General features: G+C 52.4%; 1 protein-coding gene across 2 annotated transcripts in view; it reads right to left on the bottom strand.

Moving 5' to 3' along the window:
* The window catches only part of RICTOR (RPTOR independent companion of MTOR complex 2), a 218,455-nt gene extending 202,888 nt beyond the window's left edge, over positions 1 to 15,567 (bottom strand). The window contains exon 1 of one of the 2 annotated variants that reach the window (XM_077462825.1): positions 15,130 to 15,567. In XM_077462825.1, the coding sequence (XP_077318951.1) occupies positions 15,130 to 15,178 (49 nt within the window). In that variant the 5' untranslated portion in view covers positions 15,179 to 15,567. The remainder of the gene's footprint in view (positions 1 to 15,129) is intronic. The other variant, XM_077462824.1, reaches the window with a different exon arrangement.
* Between the last annotated feature and the right edge of the window lie 3,445 nt (positions 15,568 to 19,012).

Genomic DNA, 19,012 nt, shown 5'->3' with positions numbered 1-19,012 from the left:
GACCCTATACTGCTGGCAGGAATATCCCGAGTGGTCTGTACTGCATTATAATTTATACGAGCACGCGAGAACTTATGTCCGCATGGTAAAGAAGCGTACTACATTGTGCGCATGCCCCACCAGCACCTACACATGGTTGATGTTTACATCGCCTTGAATGAGTCATTCACGTGGCGGTGGCGCATAGGTAGGTTGACGTCAGCTTCTGTCATTCAGAATAGCTGAAAGCCAAGGTCATTCTGCACCCGCGCCGCCATCACTGGACTATAGATATGAAATTAAACATAAAAGAAGAAGGACAGTTATAAGAGAATTCAGAAATAAAGCAAGTTGCAACACTGGGCAGAAAGGACAACCTTGAAAGGGGTCCTCTGCTCGCTGAGCAGGTGGTCAGTAGGGTTGATGTGGAGGGTGGAGGGGCAAGTCAGGATTATCACATAGGAAGATGGGTTAATGTAGTTAGAGGGAGTGGAAGGGGCTTGCAGAAAAGGAAGGCCAGTCCTGTGTTTGTGCATCAAAACAAATTTGCAGAGTTGGGTGAAAATGTGGGAGGTGGCAAACACAGAGGTGGCAGCCCTAGATGTCACTGCTCCCCCTAACAGCCGGGAGAGCAGCCCATCTAGTAGAGGAGGTGAGGGGAGTGCAGATAGGCCTAGACAGTTGGTGGTTATAGGGGATTCTATAATCAGAAGGACTGACAGAATAATTTGTCACCAGGATCGCCTCAACCGAATAGTTTGCCGTCTCCCTGGTGCTAGGGTTCGACATGTGGTGGACCGGGTGGATAAATTACTGGGAGGGGCTGGGTATGACCCAGCAGTCTTGGTCCACGTTGGAACCAATGACCGGATACATGGAAGGTGGAGGCTCCTTAAAAAACAATTTAGAGAACTAGGCTGCAAGTTGAAGGGAAGGACCTCCAAGGTAATATTCTCTGAAATATTGCCTGTGCCATGCGCAACACAGGAAAGGCAGGGGGTGATTAGAGAGCTGAATGCATGGCTAAAGACCTAGTGTAGGGAGGAGGGATTTGGGTTTCTAGAGCACTGGGCTGACTTTTCATTGGGGTGCAACCTATATGCTAACGATGGTTTGCACTTGAATGGAAAGGGGGTCTTCTGTGCTGGGGGAGAGGTTTATGGGAAGGCTGGAGGAGTATTTAAACTGGGTTTGAGGGGGGAGAGTGAACCAAAATTACATTGGGCAGACAGGTCAGTTAGGGGTCAGACATTAACGGAGGGTGGAATGGGGATAGATGGGGGGTGGGATATGGCAGGTGACAAGAAATTTCCCATGTTGCAAACAGCCATTGAAAACTATAGGGCAATTTGTACTACTAAAAATAATATGAAAAACACCAGAGCAAAATGTAATAATGCATTAAAGTGTTTGTACACCAATGCCAGAAGTCTGCCAAGCAACATAGGTGAGTTGGAAGCTGTGGTGCATGAGGAGAGCTATGATGTAATCGGTATTGCTGAAACTTGGCTTCAATCCTCACATGACTGGGCTATTAATATTCCTGGCTATGCACTCTTTCAGAGAGACAGGGTAAAAAGGAAAGGTGGCGGGGTTTGTCTCTATGTGAGAAGTGATCTCAAAGCAAGTGTGAAAGGACCTGGTGGATGAAGAGTGTGATGAGTGTGAAGCATTATGGGTGGAACTGCATTTAGATGGGTGTAGTTCAAAGTTAATCTTTGGAGTTTGTTATAGACCACCCAATGTTAATGAGGAGGTGGAGACTCAGCTCCTTGCACAGATGGAAAGGGCTGCAAGGGCTGGGACAGTGATAATAATGGGGGATTTTAACTACCCAGAAATTGACTGGAGTAATGGCACTGCTGGGACAGTTAAAGGGCAAAAAATTATAAACCTATTACCGGACAATTTTATGGTCCAGTTTATTGAGGCCCCAACTAGGAATGAAGCTCTGTTGGACCTGGTAATCTCAAACCATGCAGAGCTTATTACTAATGTCCAGATAAAGGAACACCTGGGTAGCAGTGATCATAACATGATTTCCTTTGATGTTAGCGCTAAACAAGAAATACATACGGGTAAGATAAAAACACTTAACTTCAAGAGAACAAATTTTCCAAGGATGAGGGCTGCTCTCCAGGACTTAGACTGGGAGAGAATATTCGCTTCAATGGGCACAGAACAGAAATGGGAATTCTTCAAAAAGACTGTTTGGGACCTCACTGCAAAGTATATTCCCATGGGCAATAAGTTTAAAAGGCTAAAAACAAAACCTATGTGGCTCACAGCCAAAGTTAAAAAAGCTATAAACTATAAGAGAAGAGCTTTTAAAAAATATAAAAATGAAGGATCACTAGTGTAATTTAAATGTTACAAAGAATTTAACAGAATATGTAAAAAGGAAATCAAGGATGCAAAAATTCTAAATGAACGACAGATTGCAAAAGATAGTAGGACAAACCCCAAAAAATTCTTCAAATATATTAATAGTAAAAAGGTTAAGTCTGAGCATGTAGGCACTTTACAAAATAATCTAGAGTGGGTGACTGGGGACAAAGAGAAGGCTAATTTATTAAATACTTTCTTCAGCTCTGTGTACACAAAAGAGCATGGGGGAGCGCATGTCCATAATGGGGGTGATAGTGACACAGCCCCAAATGATCCACAATGGCTCAAAAGTGATATGGTCCAGAAATATTTGGACAGAATAAAGGTGGATAAAGCACCTGGCCCTGATGGCATCCACCCACGGATCCTAAAAGAATTGAGCTCTGTAATTTCAGAGCCATTGTATCTAATTTTTAGGGACTCATTAATGACAGGAAGAGTACCACTGGATTGGCGCAGGGCGAACGTGGTGCCTATATTTAACCACTTCAATACAGGGCACTTTCGCCCCCTTCCTTCCCAGCCCAATTTTCAGCTTTCGTCGCTCTAGCGCTTTCAGTGACAATTGCGCGGTCATGCTACACTGTACCCAAATGAAATTTTTATCATTTTGTTTGCACAAATAGAGCTTTATTTTGGTGGTATTTATTCACGACTCCATTTTTTATTTTTTGCGATATAAAGCGCAAAAAAAGCGGAAATTTGGAAAAAAAACAATATTTTCTTTTTTCTATTTTAAAAGAAATCCAATAAAATCAAATTTTGTCATAAATTTAAGCCAAAATGTATTCTGCTACATGTTTTTGGTAAAAAAAAATCCGTTAAGTGTATAATAATTGGTTTGTGTGATCACGGACATATGTACGCAAATAATCATGTACATATGTGTGCAGGTGATCACGTATATATGTGTGCAGATAATCATTGGGACATGTGATTTTAGTGGGACATATGTGGGGGACATGTTTTTATTATTAGGGACATGTGTATTTATTATTTGGGGACATGTATGTTTTGGGGACATTGTGTTTATACTGTGTGGTGTGTTTACACTGTGTGGTGATTTGTGTTTACACTAGACTGGTGATCAGTGAGTAAAAAGCTGTAAAAAAACAGCTCATACTCACTGATCATCAGCCGGCTGCAGCGATCTGCTCTCCTCTCCTCAGCGATGACTTCTGTGTGAGGAGAGGAGGAGCCGATTGCCTAGAAACCGGCTGTTTGTTTACATCACATGACGGCCGTGATTGGACACGGCCGTCATGTGATCAGGAGGGCCAATCACAGAGCCCTCCTGCCGATCTGAGATGCGCCGTGTCTGGGTGACACGGGAGCATCGGGATCGCGCCGCTGCACGCACGCACGCGCGCGCGATCCCGCTCCTTCTGATGGACGTTCCTGAACGTCCTATCAGAAGTAGACGGCTCCCACCCGGCCGTATATGTGCATTGGCCGGGTGGGAAGTAGTTAAAAAGGGATCAAAGTCTTTACCAAGTAGCTATAGACCTGTTAGCTTAACTTCTATAGCTGGGAAGATACTGGAGCGTTTAATAAAAGACCACATCGACGAGTTCTTGCTGAACAAAAACACTTTAAGCAACAGACAACATGGATTCATGAAAGACAGAAGTTGTCAGACAAATCTGATTTATTTTTATGAGTAGGTAAGTAAAACCTTGGACAGAGGGGTGGCGGTGGACGTGGTATACTTGGATTTTGCAAAAGCGTTCGATACAGTTCCCCACACACGGCTCATGTGTAAGGTAAAGTCTACAGGTTTGGAAATATCAGTTTGTAAATGGATAGAAAATTGGCTAAAAGACAGAATTCAGAGAGTAGTGGTTAATGATTCTTACTCTGAATGGTCTAAGGTTATCAGTGGTGTACCCCAAGATTCAGTGCTGGGACTCTTATCTTTTAACATCTTTTTAAATGATATTGAGTCTGGGATCAAAAGTAACATTTCTGTCTTTGCAGATGACACCAAGATATGCGGTGGAATAACGTCCTTACAGGATGTCTCCAATTTACAAGCCGACCTCAATACACTGTCTAATTGGGCGACTATGTGGCAGATGAGGTTTAATGTTGATAAATGTAAAGTTATGCACTTGGGGGCTAAGAATATGCATGCATCATACATACTAGGGGGAGTACAACTGGGGGGATCCATAGTGGAGAAGGATCTGGGGGTTTTGGTAGATCATAAGCTAAATAATAGCATGCAATGCCAAGCTGCGGTTTCCAAAGCGAGCAAAGTCCTTTCCTGTATTAAGAGAGGTATGGACTCCAGAGAGAGAGATATCATTTTGCCCCTGTACAAGTCATTAGTAAGACCTCATCTGGAATATGCAGTTCAGTTTTGGGCACCAGTTCTCAAAAAGGATATCGGGGAACTGGAGAAAGTGCAGAGAAGGGCAACCAAACTGATAAGAGGCATGGAGGAACTCAGCTATGAGGAAAGATTAGAGAAACTGAATTTATTCACTCTTGAGAAGAGGAGAATAAGGGGGGATATGATCAACACGTTCAAATATATTAGGGGTCCATATAGTGAACTTGGTGTTGAGTTGTTCTCTGTACGGTCAACCCAGAGGACAAGGGGGCACTCTTTACCTCTAGAGGAAAAGAGATTTCATCTTCAAGTACGGAAAGGTTTCTTTACAGTTAGAGCTGTGAAAATTTTTATTTTATTTATTTGTTTTTAAGGTTGAACTGGATGGACTTGTGTCTTTTTTCAACCTGACTAACTATGTAACTATGTAAACCCGGCACAGTTACGCAAAAATGTCTGTAAACACACATGAAAAAAAAATAGGTTTACTATAAAATACCTGCTGAACCTGCCAGTAGAATTCAAGCTTTCAGTTCACGTCGTTCCATTACAGAAGGATGAAGCCGCTGTGTGCACTACAATGTATTTTAGCACCATTAGCTATATAGAGAAGGCTGTGTCCTGAGAGCAGTACAAGCGATTTCCCTAAAGACAGTCAGGCTGAGTGCTTCTTCACTATTCAGAAGCCTTGTATTTTTATCAATGAATTCCCTTGACTGGAAGAGGTGGAAATTGTGATGTCATCTGCCCATCTCCTCACCTCAGCCAGCCAATCAGAGGCAGTCTTGTATTCATTGATAAAAATACAAGGCTTCCCCTGAATGGCAAAGAAGCCCTCAGGCTGGCTTAGTTCTGTCAGCAGAGGGGAAGTCTGTACTGCTACCAAAAACACAGTGCCACTTACTGTATGGAGCTAACTATATTACATTACATTGCAGTGAGCACAGAGGCCACCATCTTGGCCCAAGTGAACTGAAAGTTGGAATTCTGCTTTAACTACAGGCTGCTCTAACCTGATAGAGTATAGCAGTGTCAGATCAATCAGTGCAGGCATGGTATAACCATGTTAGATCTTACATCAGTTAGTACTGGCTAAGAAGTGTCCAATCTCAGGTCAGTTAGCGACGGCGGAGTAGAGCGGGGTCCGGTCAGTCAGCCGGCGACGGCGGAGTAGAGCGGGGTCCGGTCAGTCAGCCGGCGACGGCGGAGTAGAGCGGGGTCCGGTCAGTCAGCCGGCGGAGTAGAGCGGGGTCCAGTCAGTCAGCCGGCGACGGCTGAGTAGAGCGGGGTCCGGTCAGTGGGGAGTATAATCGGGGGAGACATGGGATGTAATAACAGGTATACATGTACAGAGGGGATACACACAATGACAGCTAGAACAATGTATACAGAGAGATGATGGGAGTATGGAGTCCCACAATGACAGCTGTGTGGAATGTACAGAGTATGTGGTATAAGAGGGGAGCAGAGATAAAAGTGTGGGGGTAATAGAAGTCATTATATACACAGACAAGTGATGTGGTAAAGAAGGGGTAAATGGGGTACACAGGACACAAGGTAGGGGGGCGGGGTATAATACAGGGCAGTGTTTTGATTGACAAGTAGAAGGGAGGATATGGCATTTATTAGGGGTATAATTACATCAAAGATGAACAGAGGAAAGAGTCAGTCAGTGCCGGCTGATGTATAACGGGCCGAGCGAAAAAGAGGAGGAAGGCGCGTGATCTAACGCATGGGTCAAAATTATATATAGTGTATTCCTAAACAAAGTAGACGAGTACAAAGAAGAGTTTTTCTGATGTATAGCGGGGTCAGATCTCAGGTCAGTGATTGGTGGCAGTGTCAGTGTGGGAGGAGTCATTTCTCGGGTCAGTGATTGGTGGCAGTGTATAGCAGTGTCAGTGTGGGTGGAGTCAGATCTCGGGTCAGTGATTGGTGGCAGTGTATAGCAGTGTCAGTGTGGGTGGAGTCAGATCTCAGGTCAGTGATTGGTGGCAGTGTCAGATCTCAGGTCGATGATTGGTGGCAGTGTCAGATCTCAGGTCGATGATTGGTGGCAGTGTCAGATCTCAGGTCGATGATTGGTGGCAGTGTCAGATCTCAGGTCGATGATTGGTGGCAGTGGCAGTGTGGGAGGAGTCAGATCTCAGTGTATAGCAGAGTCAGATCTCAGGTCAGTGATTGGTGGCAGTGTATAGCAGCGTCAGTGTGGGAGGAGTCAGATCTTAGGTCAGTCATCAGTGTTAGCGGAGTATAGCGGTATGAGGTCACAATAGTCATTCTTTTTTTTTTTCTTAGGGACATTTTAGTCATGTGAATTAGAGTGCAACCTTTATATTTAAAAAAAATCCTTTTTATTGATCACAATAATCATTTATAATTCACACTGGCTGATATGTATCCTGTTAGGTCAACCTGAATCCATTGAATCCTCCTTTTCCTTTATATCCTGAGATAAAAATATGATATTGCTGTAAACGAGCTTTCAAACTCCCGCATAGGAATGGCCCAACACGTTTCAAAGTGTATTCTTCCTCAGGGGCTAGAAGGTAAATGAAGCTGAAACAAATTATTTATCAGCTCGGAAAGATGGTAAAAGAACATTCCCAGCAGTGTGGTCACCGCAATCACCGACAATGATTGAGAGGGCGCCGGACATCCCACAAGGACCCCAGCAGTGGATATAAGTGGAGGAATCACTGACTATATACAGGAGTATGCACTCATCAAAGGAGGATCACATCCAACCCCAGAAGGGATGTCTTGCTTTGTGGCTCTGGAAGGATCATTGTCGGTGGCTACAGGGGCCATGGCTCTGGGAATGCTGTCTTTACTTTCTGGGCTGAGATGTACACTTTGTACTTTCAGCTTACTTTACCTCTATCCCTGAGGAAGAATACACTTTGAAATGCGTCGGTCCGTTCCCATACAGGTGTATGGAGGAGGGGAGGGGGGGGGGTGTCAGATGTATGGAGGAGAGGAGGGGAGGAGAGGAGGGGAGGGGAGGGGGGGGGTGTCAGATGTATGGAGGAGAGGAGGGGAGGAGAGGAGGGGAGGGGAGGGGGGGAGGAGAGGAGGGGAGGAGGGGAGGGGAGGAGGGGAGGAGGGGAGGGGAGGAGGGGAGGAGGGGTGGTGTCAGATGTATTGAGGAGGTGAGGGGTGTCAGATGTATGGAGGAGGTGAGGGGTGTCAGATGTATGGAGGAGGTGAGGGGTGTCAGATGTATGGAGGAGGGGAGGGGTGTCAGATGTATGGAGGAGGGGAGGGGAGGAGGGGGAGGGGAGGGGAGGGGAGGGGAGGGGAGGGGAGGAGGGGAGGAGGGGAGGGGAGGAGGGGAGGGGGGGTGGTGTCAGATGTATGGAGGAGGGGAGGGGAGGAGGGGAGGGGAGGAGGGGAGGGGGGGTGGTGTCAGATGTATGGAGGAGGGGAGGGGGAGGAGGGGAGGGGAGGAGGGGTGGTGTCAGATGTATGGAGGAGGTGAGGGGTGTCAGATGTATGGAGGAGGTGAGGGGTGTCAGATGTATGGAGGAGGGGAGGGGTGTCAGATGTATGGAGGAGGGGAGGGGTGTCAGATGTATGGAGGAGGGGAGGGGAGGAGGGGAGGGGAGGAGGGGAGGGGAGGAGGGGAGGAGGGGAGGGGGGGTGGTGTCAGATGTATGGAGGAGGGGAGGGGTGTCAGATGTATGGAGAATGGGAGAAGGGGAGGAGGGTGTCAGATGTATGGAGGAGGGGTGGGGTGTCAGATGTATGTAGGAGGGGAGAGGGGGGTGTCAGATGTATGGAGGAGGTGAGGGGGGGGGGGGAGTGTCAGATGTATGGAGGAGGTGAGGAGGGGGAGTGTCAGATGTATGGAGGAGGTGAGGGGGGGGGGGAGTGTCAGATGTATGGAGGAGGTGAGGGGGGGGGGGAGTGTCAGATGTATGGAGGAGGTGAGGGGGGGGGAGTGTCAGATGTATGGAGGAGGTGAGGGGGGGGGGAGTGTCAGATGTATGGAGGAGGTGAGGGGGGGGGGGGGGAGTGTCAGATGTATGGAGGAGGGGAGGGGGGGGGAGTGTCAGATGTATGGAGGAGGGGAGGGAGTGTCAGATGTATGGAGGAGGGGGGGAGGGAGTGTCAGATGTATGGAGGAGGGGGGGAGGGGGGGAGTGTCAGATGTATGGAGGAGGGGGGGGGGGGAGTGTCAGATGTATGGAGGAGGGGGGGAGTGTCAGATGTATGGAGGAGGGGGGGAGTGTCAGATGTATGGAGCAGGGGGGGAGTGTCAGATGTATGGAGGAGGGGGGGGGGGGGGGGGAGTGTCAGATGTATGGAGCAGGGGGGGAGTGTCAGATGTATGGAGGAGGGGGGGGGGGGGGGGGAGTGTCAGATGTATGGAGGAGGGGGGGAGTGTCAGATGTATGGAGGAGGGGGGGGAGTGTCAGATGTATGGAGGAGGGGGGGAGTGTCAGATGTATGGAGGAGGGGGGGAGTGTCAGATGTATGGAGGAGGGGGGGGGGGTCAGATGTATGGAGGAGGGGGGGGGGGGGGAGTGTCAGATGTATGGAGGGGGGGAGTGTCAGATGTATGGGAGGAGGGGGGGGGAGTGTCAGATGTATGGAGGATGGGGGGGGGGAGTGTCAGATGTATGGAGGATGGGGGGGGGGGGGGGAGTGTCAGATGTATGGAGGATGGGAGGGGGGGAGTGTCAGATGTATGGAGGATGGGAGGGGGGGGGAGTGTCAGATGTATGGAGGATGGGAGAGGGGGGGTGTCAGATGTATGGAGGATGGGAGGGGTGTCAGATGTATGGAGGATGGGAGGGGTGTCAAATGTATGGAGGAGGGGAGGGGGTGTCAAATGTATGGAGGAGGGGAGGGGGTGTCAGATGTATGGAGGAGGGGAGGGGGTGTCAGATGTATGGAGGAGGGGAGGGGGTGTCAGATGTATGGAGGAGGGGAGGGGGTGTCAGATGTATGGAGGAGGGGAGGAGGGGAGGAGAGGAGGGGAGGAGGGGAGGGGGTGGTGTCAGATGTATGGAGGAGGGGAGGGGTGTCAGATGTATGGAGAAGGGGATAAGGGGAGGAGGGGGGGTGTCAGATGTATGGAGGAGGTGAGGGGGGGGGGGGAGTGTCAGATGTATGGAGGAGGTGAGGGGGGGGGAGTGTCAGATGTATGGAGGAGGGGAGGGGGGGGAGTGTCAGATGTATGGAGGAGGGGAGGGGGGGGGAGTGTCAGATGTATGGAGGAGGGGAGGGGAGAGTGTCAGATGTATGGAGGATGGGGGGGGGGGGAGAGTGTCAGATGTATGGAGGAGGGGAGGGGAGTGTCAGATGTATGGAGGAGGGGAGGGGAGTGTCAGATGTATGGAGGATGGGAGGGGGGGGGGAGTGTCAGATGTATGGAGGAGGGGAGGGGGGGGAGTGTCAGATGTATGGAGGAGGGGGGGGGAGTGTCAGATGTATGGAGGAGGGGAGGGGAGTGTCAGATGTATGGAGGATGGGAGGGGGGGGGAGTGTCAGATGTATGGAGGAGGGGAGGGGGGGGGAGTGTCAGATGTATGGAGGAGGGGGGGGGGAGTGTCAGATGTATGGAGGAGGGGGGGGGGGGGGGGAGTGTCAGATGTATGGAGGATGGGGGGGGAGAGTGTCAGATGTATGGAGGATGGGGGGGGGGGGGAGAGTGTCAGATGTATGGAGGAGGGGAGGGGAGTGTCAGATGTATGGAGGATGGGAGGGGGGGGAGTGTCAGATGTATGGAGGAGGGGAGGGGGTGTCAGATGTATGGAGGAGGGGGGGGGGTGTCAGATGTATGGAGGAGGGGGGGGGGAGTGTCAGATGTATGGAGGAGGGGGGGGGGGAGTGTCAGATGTATGGAGGATGGGGGGGGAGAGTGTCAGATGTATGGAGGATGGGGGGGGGGGGGGGGGAGAGTGTCAGATGTATGGAGGATGGGGGGGGGGAGAGTGTCAGATGTATGGAGGATGGGGGGGGGGGGGAGAGTGTCAGATGTATGGAGGATGGGGGGGGGGAGGGAGAGTGTCAGATGTATGGAGGATGGGGGGGGGGGGGGAGAGTGTCAGATGTATGGAGGATGGGGGGGGGGGGGAGTGTCAGATGTATGGAGGAGGGGAGGGGGGGTGTCAGATGTATGGAGGAGGGGAGGGGGGGGTGTCAGATGTATGGAGGAGGGGAGGGGGGAGTGTCAGATGTATGGAGGAGGGGGGGGGGAGTGTCAGATGTATGGAGGAGGGGGGGGGGGGGAGTGTCAGATGTATGGAGGAGGGGGGGGGGGGGAGTGTCAGATGTATGGAGGAGGGGGGGGTGTCAGATGTATGGAGGAGGGGGGGGTGTCAGATGTATGGAGGAGGGGAGGGGGGGGTGTCAGATGTATGGAGGAGGGGAGGGGGGGTGTCAGATGTATGGAGGATGGGGGGGGAGAGTGTCAGATGTATGGAGGATGGGGGGGGGGGGAGAGTGTCAGATGTATGGAGGATGGGGGGGGGAGAGTGTCAGATGTATGGAGGATGGGGGGGGGGGGAGAGTGTCAGATGTATGGAGGATGGGGGGGGAGAGTGTCAGATGTATGGAGGATGGGAGGGGGGGGGAGTGTCAGATGTATGGAGGAGGGGAGGGGGTGTCAGATGTATGGAGGAGGGGAGGGGGGGGGAGTGTCAGATGTATGGAGGAGGGGGGGGGAGTGTCAGATGTATGGAGGAGGGGGGGGGGGGAGTGTCAGATGTATGGAGGATGGGGGGGGGGAGTGTCAGATGTATGGAGGATGGGGGGGGAGAGTGTCAGATGTATGGAGGATGGGGGGGGAGAGTGTCAGATGTATGGAGGATGGGGGGGGAGAGTGTCAGATGTATGGAGGATGGGGGGGGAGAGTGTCAGATGTATGGAGGATGGGGGGGGGGAGAGTGTCAGATGTATGGAGGATGGGGGGGGGAGAGTGTCAGATGTATGGAGGATGGGGGGGGGGAGAGTGTCAGATGTACGGAGGATGGGGGGGGGGGAGAGTGTCAGATGTATGGAGGATGGGGGGGGGGAGAGTGTCAGATGTATGGAGGATGGGGGGGGGGGGAGTGTCAGATGTATGGAGGAGGGGAGGGGGGGTGTCAGATGTATGGAGGAGGGGAGGGGGGGGTGTCAGATGTATGGAGGAGGGGAGGGGGGGGTGTCAGATGTATGGAGGAGGGGGGGGGGGGAGTGTCAGATGTATGGAGGAGGGGGGGGGGGGGGAGTGTCAGATGTATGGAGGAGGGGGGGGGGGGGGAGTGTCAGATGTATGGAGGAGGGGGGGGTGTCAGATGTATGGAGGAGGGGGGGGTGTCAGATGTATGGAGGAGGGGGGGTGTCAGATGTATGGAGGAGGGGAGGGGGGGTGTCAGATGTATGGGGGGGAGTGTCAGATGTATGGGGGGGGGAGTGTCAGATGTATGGGGGGGGGAGTGTCAGATGTATGGGGGGGGAGTGTCAGATGTATGGGGGGGGGGAGTGTCAGATGTATGGGGGGGGGAGTGTCAGATGTATGGGGGGGGGAGTGTCAGATGTATGGGGGGGGGAGTGTCAGATGTATGGGGGGGGGGAGTGTCAGATGTATGGGGGGGGGGAGTGTCAGATGTATGGGGGGGGGAGGAGTGTCAGATGTATGGGGGGGGGAGTGTCAGATGTATGGGGGGGGGGGTGTCAGATGTATGGAGGAGGGGAGGGGAGTGTCAGATGTATGGAGGAGGGGAGGGGGGGTGTCAGATGTATGGAGGAGGGGAGGGGGGGTGTCAGATGTATGGGGGGGAGTGTCAGATGTATGGAGGAGGGGAGGGGGGGTGTCAGATGTATGGGGGGGAGTGTCAGATGTATGGAGGAGGGGAGGGGGGGAGTGTCAGATGTATGGGGGGGAGTGTCAGATGTATGGAGGAGGGGAGGGGGGGAGTGTCAGATGTATGGAGGAGGGGAGGGGGGGGGAGTGTCAGATGTATGGAGGAGGGGAGGGGGGGGGGGGAGTGTCAGATGTATGGAGGAGGGGAGGGGGGGGGGAGTGTCAGATGTATGGAGGAGGGGAGGGGAGGGGGGGGGGAGTGTCAGATGTATGGAGGAGGGGAGGGGGGGGGGGAGTGTCAGATGTATGGAGGAGGGGAGGGGGGGGGGGGGGAGTGTCAGATGTATGGAGGAGGGGAGGGGGGGGGGGAGTATCAGATGTATGGAGGAGGGGAGGGGGGGAGTGTCAGATGTATGGAGGAGGGGAGGGGGGGGGTGTCAGATGTATGGAGGAGGGGAGGGGGGGGGAGTGTCAGATGTATGGAGGAGGGGAGGGGGGGGGAGTGTCAGATGTATGGAGGAGGGGAGGGGGGGGGAGTGTCAGATGTATGGAGGAGGGGAGGGGGGGGGAGTGTCAGATGTATGGAGGAGGGGGGGGAGTGTCAGATGTATGGAGGAGGGGAGGGGGGGAGTGTCAGATGTATGGAGGAGGGGAGGGGGGGAGTGTCAGATGTATGGAGGAGGGGGGGGGGGGGGGGAGTGTCAGATGTATGGAGGAGGGGGGGGAGTGTCAGATGTATGGAGGGGGGGGGGGGGGAGTGTCAGATGTATGGAGGGGGGGGGGGGGAGTGTCAGATGTATGGAGGGGGGGGGGGAGTGTCAGATGTATGGAGGGGGGGGGGGGAGTGTCAGATGTATGGAGGGGGGGGGGGGAGTGTCAGATGTATGGAGGGGGGGGGGGGAGTGTCAGATGTATGGAGGAGGGGGGGAGTGTCAGATGTATGGAGGAGGGGGGGAGTGTCAGATGTATGGAGGAGGGGGGGAGTGTCAGATGTATGGAGGGGGGGGGAGTGTCAGATGTATGGAGGAGGGGGGGGGAGTGTCAGATGTATGGAGGAGGGGAGGGGGGGGGAGTGTCAGATGTATGGAGGAGGGGGGGGGAGTGTCAGATGTATGGAGGAGGGGAGGGGGGGGGAGTGTCAGATGTATGGAGGAGGGGGGGAGTGTCAGATGTATGGAGGAGGGGAGGGGGGGAGTGTCAGATGTATGGAGGAGGGGAGGGGGGGAGTGTCAGATGTATGGAGGAGGGGAGGGGGGGAGTGTCAGATGTATGGAGGAGGGGAGGGGGGGTGTCAGATGTATGGAGGAGGGGAGGGGGGGTGTCAGATGTATGGAGGAGGGGAGGGGGGGGTGTCAGATGTATGGAGGAGGGGAGGGGGGGGTGTCAGATGTATGGAGGAGGGGAGGGGGGGGGTGTCAGATGTATGGAGGAGGGGAGGGGGGGTGTCAGATGTATGGAGGAGGGGAGGGGGGGTGTCAGATGTATGGAGGAGGGGAGGGGGGGTGTCAGATGTATGGAGGAGGGGAGGGGGGGTGTCAGATGTATGGAGGAGGGGAGGGGGGGTGTCAGATGTATGGAGGAGGGGAGGGGGGGTGTCAGATGTATGGAGGAGGGGAGGGGGGGTGTCAGATGTATGGAGGAGGGGAGGGGGGGTGTCAGATGTATGGAGGAGGGGAGGGGGGGTGTCAGATGTATGGAGGAGGGGAGGGGGGGTGTCAGATGTATGGAGGAGGGGAGGGGGGGTGTCAGATGTATGGAGGAGGGGAGGGGGGGTGTCAGATGTATGGAGGAGGGGAGGGGGGGTGTCAGATGTATGGAGGAGGGGAGGGGGGGTGTCAGATGTATGGAGGAGGGGAGGGGGGGGGTGTCAGATGTATGGAGGAGGGGAGGGGGGGGGTGTCAGATGTATGGAGGAGGGGAGGGGGGGTGTCAGATGTATGGAGGAGGGGAGGGGGGTGTCAGATGTATGGAGGGGAGGAGGGGTGTCAGATGTATGGAGGGGGGTGGGGTGTCAGATGTATGGAGGGGGGTGGGGTGTCAGATGTATGGAGGGGGGTGGGGTGTCAGATGTATGGAGGGGGGTGGGGTGTCAGATGTATGGAGGGGGGGGAGGAGGGGTGTCAGATGTATGGAGGAGTTGGGGTGTCAGACTGTAGTGGGGTAACGGATGCCCCCCTGTGGTGGGGGGGGGAAGGGTGGGTGTCACCCTGTGGTGGAGGAGGGGTGGGTGTCCCCTGTGGTGGGCGGAAGGGTGGGTGTCCCCCTGTAGTGGGAGGAGAGGTGGGTGTCCCCCTGTAGTGGGAGGAGAGGTGGGTGTCCCCTGTAGTGGGGGAGGGGTAGGTGTCCCCCTGTAGTAGTGGGAGGAGAGGTGGGTGTCCCCTGTAGTGGGGGAGGGGTAGGTGTCCCCCTGTAGTAGTGGGAGTCCCCTGTGGTGGAGGAGGGGTAGGTGTCCCCCTGTAGTGGAGGAGGGGTGGGTGTCCCCCTGTATCGGTGTCACATACTCAGGGAAGGTAGGTAGCCGGTATTGTTGTGTCTCTCAGTGGCACATCACGCCCCTCCCATATTTCTCCCCTCCCTAGGGGCCCCTCAGTCTCCCTCTATGGGCCCCCTCCCTCCCCGGTGTCCCCCTTACCTCTGATTCTGAGGTGGCGGAGGGAGCGGGCGCGGATGCCGGCCGCCATGTTGCTCGGAGGGGAGACATTCACAACACCGGAAACCTCGTGAGATCCCGCGAGAAGACGGGAAGGGGCGGGGCGAGCGGGGGCTCCTCGGGAGGTCGGTCTCCGGGATCTCGGATCACCACAATGATTTACACTACAGGAACCTATTCTCTTTGGTTTGGCTGTAAAGGGATTTTGCCGCTAGTGAAGCCAGGGACGCCATCTTTGTGATGGGCAAAGCGATGAGATTTGGGATGGGGGGATGGAGTAACCCTCACTGTCAGCACGGGAAAAAAAAGATTCGTCTTCTGTGAATCACCACCGGCCATGTTTGTTGTGGGCACATCATTGTGTTGTGATGGAACCTACGGGATTATCCAAGAGCTGTCTTTAGTTCCTCCATAACGGAATTAGATTGTACAGATAACGGGCCGGACAGTCCAGCCTGAAGTGTATATGTGGTCTGTGAAGCCGCCCTACTCGGGCGGGTTGACCAATGGAGCGGCTGGGCGCGGACTCGCAGCTCAGGGAATGGAGCTGCTGTATGGATGCTGCAGCCGCCATGTTTTTTATGGGCAAATTAATTTACTTATACAGGCAATATAGGATGTTATTTTCCTAATCGTTAGTGGCGTCCGCTTTCCTCGTATTTCTGAGATACTTTATGATACACTTAGTTGGTAATGCAGGATATTCTTAGCTGTGTGCCTCCAGGGTTGCCCATAACAAAGATGGTGTAATAGCATGATTTGAAATAGGTGGGTGGCTAGGGCCCCCTAGTGGCAGCTATTCTGAACTGGTAACACTGCCTGTGGGATCAGTGCAAATGACTAAATCTACTTATTGGGGGCATTTACTAAGACTGGAACAGCTGTGCATAGCAACCAATCACCTTCTGGCTTTCATTTTCAATGAAATGCCTTTAATACGGGTGTGTCAGTTATATGGATTCCGCTTGCTCAGCGGGGGATCAATCTGCTGAGCAGACCACTGACCGGGCCTGTCCGCTCGCTGTGCAAGGACAGACCACTTGTCTGTTTCATTTGATCCGCCAGTCGGATGGAAAATAGGACCGCCATCCATCTGGATTTGGAGAACAGGATTGGATCGGATAGCGGCGGGTGTCAGGGGACGTGTCCCTTCTCACATCCGCCACCCGTAGAGGTGAATGAAGGGTCCGATCAGGTCCATCTGAAAAACTGACAGACAGACCTGATCAGACAGCCTGTGTGAAAGGGGCCTAAGATCCCTTTCACACTCGGGCGCTTTGCGGGCGATACAGAGCTAAAAATAGTGCCTGGAAAGAGCTCCCGCTGTCTCTCCAATGGGAGAGCTCCGAGGGCTTTCACACTGGAGCAGTGCACCGGGCAGGGCGGTAAAAAAAGTCCTGCCAGCAGCATCTTTGGAGCGGTGTATAGACCGCTCATTTACCACTCCTGCCTATTGAAATCAGTGGGACAGCGCAGCTATACCGCGGCATAGCATTGCCGCAGCAGCGCTTTGCAGTGGTTTTAACCCTCTCTCGGCTGCTAGCAGGGGGTAAAAGTGCCCCGCTAGCAGCTGAATAGCAGGGTTTTACCCCCGCCCCAGTGTGAAAGGGGTCTAACTGAATAAGCTGAAGAGAGATGATCAGTTAGTTACTATTCTGTTAGTAAATACCCCCCATTATTATGATGTAGGATTTATATAGTAACAGTGGGGTGCCTAGCTCCCAACTGTCCCTGATTTTCGAGAGACTGTCCCCAATTTGGAGCAATGTCCCTCTGTCCCTCTTCCCCCCTCATTTGTCCCCTCATTTTGGTCTGATCTATATAGTTGTAGATAAAACACACTTTTTATCTTTCAAAAAAAGTGTTTCCCAGTGCTAAACCTTTCACCTCATTTCTAAATTGCTGCATTTGTACATTTTAAAAGCCAATATAAAGGAATAATAGTGGTAAAAAAAGCCTTTTCCGGATTTAAATAACCTTTTTTTTGGTTAATTCTCCTTTAAGGGGATGTGGCAGGGGGCGTGTCCTATGCCTACATACATTTGTTAGTAGGTGTCCCTCATTCCTATCTCTAAATGTTGGGAGGTATGTGATTGTGCAAAGCTTTACAATATTAAATCTGACCTTCAACCAATAAAACACCTTATTTCCACCTCTCTCCTCCCTTCCCTTTACCACAATCAGATACACGTTTCTTAGGCCTCAGTCACACCAACATACCAATCTGTACATCCATGTGAAGGGCCACCGCTACCTGTTTGGGATGCACAGGTGTCCCCTGCATACAGCCTGCTCAGATCAGTGATAGGTGGGCGGCTGTACAGATCTCCAATGCTTCCCTGAGTGTACATCCATGCAGGTCCCATGCATTCTGATTGGTGTATCAGATCCGCATGGATTTACACTCTGGAATGAGCTTGTAGACCCATGCAGCCACCTTCTGGTCATTGATCTGAACAGGCTGCCTGCACACCTGTGCAACCCATGCAAGTAAAGTCAGCCCTTTACACGGGTGTACGGAATGGTATGTCTATGGATGATTGCATGGGACATCCATGTCCCACATCCCAGGAGGCAGTTTTTGTGACAGGCGCATGCGTGTGCCATAGGATTCTGCAGCAGCCTCACCATTGCCTTCAATGCAGCAGACTTAGCATTGCCTTCAATGCAGCAGACTTAGCATTGCCTTCAATGCAGCAGCCTCACCATTGCCATCAATGCAGCAGACTCAGCATTGCCTTTAATGCAGCAGCCTCACCATTGCCATCAATGCAGTAGCCTCACCATTGCCTTCAATGCAGCAGCCTCACCATTGCCATCAATGCAGCAGCCTCACCATTGCCTTCAATGCCGCAGCCTCACCATTGCCTTCAATGCCGCAGCCTCACCATTGCCTTCAATGCAGCAGACTCAGCATTGCCTTCAATGCAGCAGCCTCACCATTGCCTTCAATGCAGCAGCCTCACCATTGCCTTCAATGCAGCAGCCTCACCATTGTCATCAACGCAGCAGACTCACCATTGCCATCAATGCAACAGACTCACCATTGACATCAATGCAGCATCCTCACCATTGCCATAAATGCAGAAGCCTCACCATTGCCATAAATGCAGCAGGCTCACCACTGCCATCAGTGCAACCTAGAGGGAACAAGGAGCGGGATGGGACGAGCGCCGACAGATTACACACAGTGAGAATCTCCTATGATAGACAGAACAGTGGTCCAATGGCGGCCCAGGAGACTTTCTATTACAGAGGCCGCCAAGTAAACAGGAGATTCCCACCTCAAATTATAACCCCTATAAAGTTGCACTTATAAATATCCTCAATTGTGAAAAAGAAAAAAATATACGAAAGAAACAAAAAGTGCATATAGTGACCATGTCCATCCAAATTTGTATACACCCTCCGTCACCGAAACGTGCGTGCGGCCCATAACCCAGCCAGGGCCTTTGTGTCCGTCCGAGACAGGAATGGCCGTAATGCCGAGATCCACCACTTTATAGGTATTCGATCATATAGACTCTCCAAAAAAACATAAACTTGCCATAGCATAAAATCCTTTAAGTTTACTGCTTTAAAAAAAACAGTTGCACTTACATCAAGTACTAATAAATCACGCATGTGAAAAAAAGCCGTCCGGCCCCATCTGCAGCCCATCCTTTCTGGGAATTGCGTACGCTCCACCCGACGCGTTTTGTTACTGTACACACGCTCACCACGCAATGCTCCATTGCTGAAGAAAAAACATTTTGAAGCTTGTGTAAAAAGTTTGCTGCACAACATTTAGACAAGCCTGTGAAATACATATATAGTATTTAGTGTATATAGTAACTAATATAGTCCCTGAGGAAGACTTTCTTGA

This window comes from Lithobates pipiens, unplaced genomic scaffold (assembly GCF_037356315.1).
Source record: "Lithobates pipiens isolate NorthernLeopardFrog02 unplaced genomic scaffold, aLitPip1_a1.2 Scaffold_3, whole genome shotgun sequence".
Lineage (NCBI taxonomy): Eukaryota > Metazoa > Chordata > Amphibia > Anura > Ranidae > Lithobates > Lithobates pipiens.
This window is presented reverse-complemented; position numbering and strand designations above follow the sequence as displayed.